This window comes from Tasmannia lanceolata, unplaced genomic scaffold (genome assembly GCF_043159265.1).
Source record: "Tasmannia lanceolata isolate RefF3 unplaced genomic scaffold, GAP_Taslan_0.1 ptg000026l, whole genome shotgun sequence".
Classification (NCBI taxonomy): Eukaryota; Viridiplantae; Streptophyta; class Magnoliopsida; order Canellales; family Winteraceae; genus Tasmannia; species Tasmannia lanceolata.
In genome coordinates this window covers 389,968-400,615 of record NW_027518703.1, presented here as the reverse complement: position 1 = coordinate 400,615, position 10,648 = coordinate 389,968, and the positions used below count along the sequence as shown (strand labels likewise).

Sequence of the window (10,648 nt, the reverse complement as noted above, 5' to 3'; positions counted from 1 at the left end):
TCTTTGGAGCTTTGTGACTGTTGAAATGGGTGTTTTAATGATCAAATGTTCTTAGGTGGTACATATATCCAGTTGGATATTTTCATAGGAATTTCATGATGGATCCATTCACATCACTCTATCTCAAGAAAAAATGACCAAAGTAACCCAATCTCATGTAAAAAAAAAAAAAACCGAGACTCATAGTAAATGTCAAGAGTACCATATGTTCCAGTGAGGGTAAGTAAGAGAGGGTAAACAACCTCAGGGGAAGTACTATCCTCTAAAGTGCTTCACCCTCGGAGTGATTTCCGTTGTTCCAATATGTAGGGTAAACTATGGCCTGTATCCCATTTGCCATGTTCTGGCGACAGTGTGTTGTAGAGGGTCAATGTATAAATTTTTAAACCATTCATTTGTCACCAGATATACTAGAATCTTAGGATAATCTTTCATAGGAGATTTCTGTAGCCTGGTAGATTCCTTTCACTTTCTTTGTGAAATTTTGTGAAATTTTTTTAAAGGATTCATTTAGCCGACCCCAACTAGTTTGGGACAAAGGCCAGTTGAGTTGAGTTGAGAAGATTTCTGTAACATGGACTATCTAGGGTGCTGATCACTAAATAATGGTTTGGATCATTGAAATAAGTGGGGCATACTCTGTGATCACCACTGTAGTAATTAGGAACAAATGAAAGTAATCAGCTCATAAATTCAAAATAGGACAACAATGAAATCATCCAATTCACATAACAGTCAGTGAACCATAAAAATTAACTATACATCACAGCAGCCACTGTCCTTATTGGAAATCATTGATGTTAAACCGTACATTTATCACAATCACTTTGCAATATGAAGCCCAACAACTAAACTTATGTTTACAAGCCAAACAATAGGAATTTCAAAATAAATTCAAGATAAACTTGCTGAACCAATTTTAGACCCAAACACCCAATCCTTCTTTCACATCCACAATCTATATACATCACAAATTGTAAATTCAACCAAAGGTTGCTGTCTTTCTATGTAGATCTAAGACACAAGAAGAAGATGAATCAACAGCAAATCCACATTGATCTCCTTCCAAATCCACAAGTAAAAAAATAGCAAACCATGAGATTCTAAATTCCATAAACCAATGCTGCAAATATCTGCTTACCAGCATTGACCCCCTCTGTTGAGCATTTCATCAAACAGCTATGTGCTTGGATTGTCTTGACAATATTACGAGCAAACTGATCAGAGCCTCATAAGTAGAGGCATCCAGATCATAAATCCTCTCATTTCTCAGGTTGGTAACCCCTGTAATTCGCAACTTAGAAATTTAATGTGTTATTATGTTGTTATGAGTCAATACTTACTCGTTCGATTTGACCCAAAAAGTCAGTACTTATTCGGGTTGACTCGACTTACCCCACTTTCTGATGAGCTTGAGCGGAGTTTTTGAATATTTGAACTGTATAGATCATGCATCCAATCCGGTAAGGTCAATGGACCCCATGATCGTGGCAGAGTGGGTCCTCCAAATGCCACTTGTCTTATAAGCATTTTTCTTAGAGGAATTCTAGACTAAAGGGAGCCTTTGCAAAAAAGAGGTGATAGGAGCTCCTATTGGCTGCACATCACAATCATGCATTAATAACGACTGAAAAGTCAAACATGATGATGATGCGTAGCCAATGGGGAGCCCTTTCACCTCTTTTTTGCAAGGGCTCCCTTCAGTTTAGACTTCCTCTTTTTCATAAAGAATGACACGGACAACTTGGGAGTGGGAGATAGAGCAATAGATGCCTATGATTGTATTTAAGAGGCATTTTGATTGAAGTGTCGTGACCTGGGACTAAGTAGAAATATATACATTTTAATGGAATTTATATGAGAATCTATGAAGGAAACACGAAGTCTCTCATGCATGCTTTTGGTTCTTATTGTTGAGTTGGTGATACAAAATCACCGGTTCTATTTCATTCTTGGAGTAGATCCCACTTGGCCCTTTTAAGTGAGATGTGTTTTCTCTCTATATATGTGGTTGGTATACGAAAGAGAGGGTTTGAAGAAGGAACAGTGTAGGGAGGAGAGGAGAAAAGGCTAGGAGGGCAAGGCAAGAGGTTTTTCTCTTGGGGCCTTAGGAGGGCTTTTGTGGTGGAACAGAAGCAAGGTTCTTCTTGAGGATAAAATTAGGGCAAGGCAAGAGGGGTTTTCTCTTGGGGGCTCTAAGAGAGCTTTTGTGGTGAAGCAAAAGCAAGGTTCTTCTACTCGAGATTGAGGAGAAATTAAGGGCAAGAAGAGGGTTTTCTCTTAGACTCTTGGAAAGCTTTTTGTGATGGTGTGTTTGGATTGTCAGAATCAAGAATCGGAATCCACATCAGATTCCAATCCTATTCCAATTCCCCCTCAAAGGGAATCTAAATTCCAATTCTAGTGTTCGGTTGAGCATGGGAATTTAGGGACACTCAACACCATCATATCTGTCACAAGGCACAATCTCTAATTCTCGTAGATGTAAAACTAAAATCAAATGAAACCAATATACACCCCAAATGAGACGAATCCAACTATTTGTAAGAATCAAAAGAATTTTATTATTATTAGAGGTAATATTCACCCCAAAATCAACTCACCCGGAAGAATAAAACCCTAGGCCTAAAATGTGTGTGAATTCCAAATACTCGTGATGAAACCCCTTTTCCTCTTCCCAAACCAATTACTGATAAAAACAACAACATGAATGTCATCTGGTTGCTCGAATCAATCTAGCCATCATTTGTAGAGAGAGATATGGCAGTGAGGCAGAAAAATAAAGAAGAGAAAATGGACATAAAACAGAGATAGGGACAGAGGGATGGACCAAAACCCTTTGCTGAGAAGAAAATGCAGAAAAAACATGCAAAACAGAGAGAGAGAGAGAGAGAGAGACAGAGAGAGAGACAGAGAGAGAGAGAGAGAGAGAGAGAGAGAGAGGCTTGGGGAGGATCTTCTTCTCCTTTGATTGGGTTTCAACTCCAATCTGCTTCAGCTAGGGTTTTGGGGAGAGAGATCAAAACCCTTTTGCTGAAAAAAATACAGAAAAAAAAGAAGAGAAAATGCAGATGAACGTGAGAAATAGAGAGTATGCGAAAGAGCCCTTGTGTTTGCGGCAATCAGAAGACCACCTCTTGGGGCGGGTATCAAGTTCCATCAAATATTCCTCCAAAAATTACGTCGACAGTCCTCCCATTCCCACCCTTAATACATCCAAACACTTGAATTACCAAAAAAGAAATCAGATGCCGATTGCGATTACCTATTCCGGCGTACCAAACGCATCCAAAGGGTTTCTCCTCCTCTTCTTGGTTACTCAAGGTGTATTCTTCTTCTTCATCTTCTTCTCCATTGGATTTTCTCTATTGCATGTAGCACTTGTGTTGGAGGATTTTCCAACTATTTCTCGAAGAGGGTTTTCCCATATATTGGTGTAGAGACTCGGAGGTTATTTTGTGGCTACATAGAAGGCCGGAGAGAAGGATTTTATCGGTGGATTTTACCATGAAGTTAACATTGTACTATTTTGGTTCTAATTAAATAGTGGATTGAGTGTTGGCTTGTCCGTGGAGTAACCCATTACGATGAACCACGTATATTACAAAGATTAATTTGTTACAGTATATCCGATCTAGTAAAATCCAACCATTGGATCTAAGGTACGTGTTAAATTTGTTAGATTAGATAGTTTGGTTAGATTTTTATTATTATTATTTTATTTTATTTTATTTTTGGGAAGGGGGGGCGGGGGGTGAATAAGGTTGGATTAGGTAACTTGATCAGTTTAGGAGAAGATCATCCTAATCTAATCTAACATTTCCCCTTTCCTTTCAAGTCCTACAATATTCTCTTCTCTTTTTAGGTACAAACTCATCAGTAGAGTCGCCAGCTGTTGTGCCCGAGGCGATGCTCGCTCACAGCCGGGTTTTGGCATGGCAGTCGCATCGTCGCGTCTCCTTTCTATTTTCTCTATTTGGATGACTGAGGTGATATAGATTATAGAGTGGGTGGAAATCTTTCCTTATATATCGCCTAGTTCGGTGTAGAGAGATTCGAAGCCTTAGCGATATGGGGCATGCATCCAAAAGGCATGCTCTGTCCCGTGGGCAGTGGGCAATTCACCTAGGAAATGTCGAGTAGTAGGCCCTGATATGACTTTGTTTGGGTGCCAAAACGATTCCTGGGTAGGGAGACTAGTGATATTGTCCGATCGATGATTAATCTTAACTAGGAAGGAAGAGATGGTATCTTGATGGATTTTGAAAGAAAAGCGAATGCTAAAAAGACAAAGTAAGTCTTTTCATCTTTTACCTACAGAGAAAAGGGGGCGGGTAGGGAGGGGAGGATCTTTGTGGGGGCGATTCGTCTGGGTGCCATCCTATAGGCTCTGTTTGGTTAGATGAGATTTTATTGGAAGTAGTAGTCAACAATGAGGTGACAAGGGTGGGATATGTGTAGACTTGTCAAAGAAGATTAGAGGGAATTTTGGGGAATTTTGGTAGTGACCGCACTCACCCACTACTCTAGGTGGCTCGATATCTTCTATGGGTGTTTTAGGCCCGGCATAGAGTACCTTTTTCTCTCTCCCTTCTTAGAAATCACCAAAAGTCGAAATGATTTATATTTTAATTCAAAACTAGCTATTATGATGGCACTACTTAGGGTGATTTAGTGCCGGGTTGTGATTAGGGTGTTCATTATTCGGTTATAACGGAATAACCGAACCGGACCGAATTGGTTTGGTCGATTCGGTTCGGTTCGGTTTTTTTCCTTTTCGGTTCGGTTTCGGTTATTTTATTTTTTGGAAATTCGGTTATTCGGGTTCGGGTTCGGTTATCTCAAAAAAAATTCCGTTAACCGAATAACCAAAATTATGGATAAAAACCATTATTTTCCCCAAAAAACGTGCTATATATGAGCACTCCGTAGGATGATCAAAATTGTCCATTTGATTGATTACAACTTAATTAGGTTGTGCTCAAAAAATCATTTCGATAGGATGATCCTAACCCTCCGATCCAAACCGAGAATTTTCTTTTTCCCTCTTTTTCTCCCACTATTAATTAGGTTGTGCTCAAAAATTCGGTTATAACCTAATTTTTAATCAGTTGGGCTTCAGTTATCGAAATTTGATAACCGAAATTATTTCGATTCGGTTATAACAGAACGAACACCTCTAGCTGTGATTGGATGAGAGTTAGGTTCAACAGGCTAGTTTTTTCTTTCATGTGAATACCTGAGAGTTTTGTCAGTTCAATGATTTTTTGACGGTTTTAAACGATGTTTGTTTTAGAAGTTGTTTTGGATTTTGATGATTTTTTTTTGGGGGGGGGGGGGGGGGGGGGTTGTGTTAAGAGGTTTATGGGAGATCGAGTCGTGCCTTAGATTCAAGGGGCTCGTTCTCATTATTGGAGTGCTAAACTGTGTTTGGTCGCAGTCCGTACAAACTGAGGTGTCTATAATATTGAATTAATCAAAAGTAGATGAAATCAATTGTTTGAGATATGATTTGGTGCTAAACATATTCTTATTCATGTCAATCTTACTTTGGAGTTGAATTATTTTAAATATATATATTATTATTCCCACAAATAGTGTTGTGGAAAAAAAATTAAATGATTTATTTTGACAAGATTTTTATTCATGTAAATATTTCTTTGAAAACTAAATGAATTATTTTAAATGTATTATCCAAGTGAATATTTCCCTTGAAACTAAACTCTTGATCATGTATAAAAAAACTCTTTATTGAGAAATGTTAAAACTTGATTTGAAACAAATGAGATCACTATAGACTAGTTGTTGGAATGGTTTTGGCAGTACATTAAAAACGATATAGGAAAGCTACAGAACATGTTTGCTGTTAGTTTGGCTATGTATTACTACCTGCCAGTGGGACTATGACATGCAAGGGAATTACTTCTGGTACCCTGCCTGCAAGTGAGACCGTGATACTGGAATTACTTTTGGTACCCACTAGTGTTGTTGTGGCACTGGAATTACATTTGGTATCCTACATGCCAGTTGGTTGTGGCTCTGGTATGTTATCACGTCTGACCGGGCTTTTACTTGCAAGTGAGTCTGTGCTACTAGAACTCTATTCAATTACTACCTATCAATGGAGTTGTAGCATTGATCATAGACTACACCGATGAATATGACATGATTATTCGAACTATGAGCATATATGATTGAAGGTTGTTTTCATCCTTGACAGAAACCAAGACTACGGTTTAAACTCAATCCCTGGGGGCGCTCTATGCGCCCCTAATAGATTAGGCGTACTTTTGATATTTTAATCAACCGCCACTGAGTGCTGTATGGGCCCTTAGTGGATTAAGGTTTTCAGTGCCGAGACAAAATTCAAGGATAATGTTATGAAGAACCTGATTGACTGAAGAAAATTTTGTTTATGAAGGATCATTTTTCTAAATTATGCGTACATATACTTGATCCAAGTGAGGGCGCTTCTTGATTTGACTGCGGGGACCTAGGAAGTGTGAGGATTAGATGATTTATGGAATGAGACTCCTATCGATTAGTCGTCTTGAAACTTAAAAATTCAGCCATGTATTATATAACATATCTAGGATTTGGAGTTCTATTGACAGTTAAACTATGATGGATTTATTTAATTATTCTTCGAAATTTTAGATTGCTCTGCTATGAAGGTTAATAAAGGGTTATTCTAGAGACCCATCTATGGTATATATAAACTGATGGAATGAATGAATGTGAAAATTGTAGTCAAATTTAGCCTTGCATGCTTATGGGATTTAACCACCTCACGAGTATATATGCAGCATTGTCACGTTCTTAGCCTGTGTTCTCTAGTTGGAGCGTGACATTCCACATCTCCCTTTTTGGCAATTATTGTAAGAGAATGCATAATAGGCCTAATCCTTCTCTACATTTTGGCAAAGAATGTAAGAAATCGAGTAGCAAGATATCTAAGAGTGATGGTATGCCAAAAGGAAAAAGTTTATTTATTCCAGCAAACGTGTCTCGTCACACGATTTTATTCTAGATAGATAGACATACGGTAGCCAACCTCTACCCCCTACAAACAAAAACTCAAAAAACTCATAAAGGCAAAGCCATTCCTTGGGACCTAGACCGGCGGCTTGGTGAAAAGATCTGCATCTCCTGATCTCTATTGTACTTCAACCTCCTTGCTTCATCTCTAGAGATCCTATACGCGTTCATGATCACTTCTTCTGGCATTCCTCGAAGAGCCGACGCCTTTCCGGCAATCGGATTCTGCATGGCATTGTCGTTGGTCTTGAAGGCGACCCACTCGAAGCCCTCATCTCCGGCTTGTTTCACCACGGTGAACATTTGTGGGACGATCACCATCTGACCTTGATGGAGTTCCCCATCAAAGACTGAGTTCCCCTGGTTCCCGACGATCTGGATTCGGCCATTTCCTCTTGTCACATACACCACACTGTGTGCGTTCATGTTCCATTGTGGTGCCAAAAGTGCATTCTGCAAACATAGCCAAAGTTTCTTGGTCATTTCTCGTATATATGGAACATGATTATCATTTTGTTACAAAAGAAATGATAATCGGGTGGTACAAAAACAGATTGAAATGACAAAAAGTATAAGGCCCCATCCCAAGAACACAGACTAGGCACTTTAAAACGCTGTGTAAACAATAGAAATGACAAAAGAGTGGGTGAAAATATCATTTCTCTTAAAATATGTTAGAAAGGTGGGGGTGCAAGTTGGGCCTAGTTGGGTTGAGGCCAACCCTTGCCCAGTCCCAACTGCCCAAGGTAGCATTCCATCAACCCTAACTAGACCTAACCCCTAACCCTAGCCTAAGTCAAGGTGGATGAACTCATCTAGCCTGTTTTTTTTTTAAGTCGGGTCGAGTTGAGTCAGGATGGGTTTGGGTTGACAGAGGGCAAAAACATATAATACATAACCCTGAGATTTTGAAAATCACAATAAAATTAGAGGACGGGTCGGGTTCAAGTTGGGTCGAATTGCCTAAGGCCTCAACCCTAAACCAACCCGAAATTAAATCGTTTTGGCCTTTTCCCAATCCTAACATGAGGAAATGCCAACCCAAAATCAGGTAGAACCTTTGGTTATAGATTCAGCCCAAAACAAGTTACACCCTTGCGTAGAGGAAGGACAATAGAAAAGATCAGGGGGTGGTTTTTTTTTTTTTTTTTTTTTTGGTTCTAAATATTATTTACCTTGTAGAGAACACCTCTCTCAGCACTCATTTGGAGAGCCTCTAGAATGGGGAGCTTGTTGCTGTTGAGGCTGCTGATTCGTCCACCTTGACTGGAATAAACATCAGCCCGTGTGGGATCCGCAATATTCTCCCTCAGCCTCATGTTGCAGAAGGTCTCTTCTAAGCCATTTGGGCGCCTCATTTCTTCCCTTTCTTCCTCTTCTTCTCTTCTGGGTGGTCTCGCAAGGCGAAGCCCATTTTCCACACGGACGATATTACCCCTCCTGTCATCCTGGCTCTGGAGCTTCCTCGCCGTCTCAATGGGCACATTCAAAGCGTCCGCTATCGTCTGAACATCTAAGCCATTCCAGATATTGTCATGGCCGGAGCTCTCTCGGCGGGTGGGCTCGTGTTTGTACTGTTGGGCCTGCTCGCTCTGATATTGCCCCTTCCCAGCCAGGTTGAATCTCTACAAATAATTTAGTACACCACACGAGAAAAAGAATCAGTAATGCATATTTTTCACTAAAATGTTCATTGGCCACTTTTTGAAGTTTAAAAGATTAAATAACACCAACTCTAACAACTAAAGCTTTTAGAGTAAAAGTCTCCACAACTTTCCAATGTGGGAGTAAAAACTAGCAATGGAATTCAAGCTCACTGGCACACCACATAAGGTTTTGGGTCCAAGTCTCAAGGCATCATAAAACACGAGTAGTTTGAAAGCAAGAGGGAGATTCTGTATTTTGAATCTGCCCTAAAAAAATTTTGTTAAAATTTCACATGGTACAGAGCTATATTGATATTAAAAAATCCACCACACTCGAGGGGGAGTGTTGAAGTATAAATGATTAAACAACACCAACCCTAATAGCTTAAGCTTTTAGAGTACTAGGTTGTTTCACAATACTAACAAAATAAAAGGAATTGTTTGGCTTACTCTCAGATTTCGGTCGAGCTGGTTGGCATAGCTACTTGTGTCATGGACTACGACTGCAACCACCGGTGTCTCACCGTCGTTGTAGCACCAGTGTGCGACTCCGGCAGGCAACGCGAGGATGTCTCCTTGTCGGAATTGTTGGATCCTTTGGTGTTGGTCTCTGTTTCTCTGGCCGCGTTCCTGTTCGGACTGTTGAGACTGTTGGAAGTCCTGGAAAGATTCAGGGCATCCTGGGATCACTACTCCAGTGATACCCCTACCTGCATGATGGATATATGTGATATTTTTCAACATTGAAATGTTAGATATCATTTATTAATAATCATCTTTAGAGCATTTAATAAATTTTTGACATTGAAACAACATACTTTGTTCTTGAATTAGAGTCTCCTTAATTAGGTAGCATGTTTTTAAGATGGATTTTTTACACCTCATATATAGCATAAGTGGGCCATCGGTTTTGATAAAGCAAGGCCCACCATTTTACACATGTTTTGACATGGAGGGCTGACCATCTCCACCCAAACCCATGCATATGGTGTGACACACTATTTTACATTCATGAATGGACACACTATCTCTACCCAAATCCATACATTAAGGTTGGACCCACCATTTTACACCATGTTTTGATCAGGCGGGATCCATCAATTCACTCAAACCCATGCATCGGGCGGGGCCCATTATTCTCATGTTTTGATGAGATGGGTCCCATGATTTCCACCCCATTGACCATGCATAGGGCCCAACATTTTACACCTCATGTTTTGATGTGTGGGGCTCAGTACCTTATACCCATGCATGGGCCAAGAATGCTACTCAAAATATAAAGACCATGTATGAGTGCTAATCAGAATATAAAGAGCATGTACAAGCCGATGTGTATAAGGGGAAGTAACTGGCCTTGCTGGATATAAACGAGCTTAGGCGCATTGGAGAAGAAAGGCATGAGAAGGCCTTTGGACTCAATGGTATATCGAATGGCTGCAACACCAGCACAATCCAACTGCTCATTGTTCTCGTCCCAAAATTCTGTAACGCCGGCCTCAGCCTCGACTCGCCTGTTTGGTTCGAGGGCGCTGAGGCTCTGGATACGGCACTCGCTTTGCTCTCGAAATCGGCGTTGCTGCCCTTGCTGAAATTGTCCTCTTCTCATCTCTATCTGGCCTAGAGAGCCATGTAAGAAAAGGAGGCAGAAAGCAAGAAGAGGAAAGAAAGAAGTAGCCATGGAAGCAAGAGATCGATCAGAGTTATCTAGAGATGTTGGTGTGAAGAGAAGGTTGAGATGGGTTGGTATTTATAGGCTATAAAGGAGGATTTGCATTGACACATAAGAGGTTGGTGAGGGATTCGACTGCCATTCTTCTCTTTGCATGGCTTCTTGATACTGTAAGCTAGCCCTCGTGCTGCCGCATATAATAAATTGGCATATTCCAAAGAAGAATGCAAAACAAGATGCCCAAGTGGAACCCCTATCTTGGTTTTCACTTGGGTGAAGTTACCAAAAGCTAGTC

The 10,648-nt window shown here is 40.2% G+C and overlaps 1 protein-coding gene across 1 annotated transcript; it reads right to left on the bottom strand.

Annotated features, from left to right (window-relative positions):
- Positions 1-6,966: 6,966 nt before the first annotated feature.
- Positions 6,967-10,413, bottom strand: LOC143858497 (cocosin 1-like). Its single transcript, XM_077369135.1, has 4 exons — positions 10,034-10,413; positions 9,135-9,390; positions 8,214-8,663; positions 6,967-7,491 (listed from the first exon to the last, which is right to left on the bottom strand). The coding sequence occupies exons 1-4, from the start codon at positions 10,360-10,362 to the stop codon at positions 7,087-7,089; spliced, it is 1,440 nt and encodes a 479-aa protein (XP_077225250.1). The 5' UTR covers positions 10,363-10,413; the 3' UTR covers positions 6,967-7,086.
- Between the last annotated feature and the right edge of the window lie 235 nt (positions 10,414-10,648).

Coding starts and splice junctions, on each gene's coding strand:
- LOC143858497 (XM_077369135.1), bottom strand. CDS start 10,362: ATGGCTACTTCTTTCTTTCCTCTTCTTGCTTTCTGCCTCCTTTTCTTA. Junction 9,391..10,033: donor GTTTATATCCAGCAAGGCCA/GTTACTTCCCCT, acceptor TCATGCAGGTAG/GGGTATCACTGGAGTAGTGA. Junction 8,664..9,134: donor AGCTCGACCGAAATCTGAGA/GTAAGCCAAACA, acceptor AATTATTTGTAG/AGATTCAACCTGGCTGGGAA.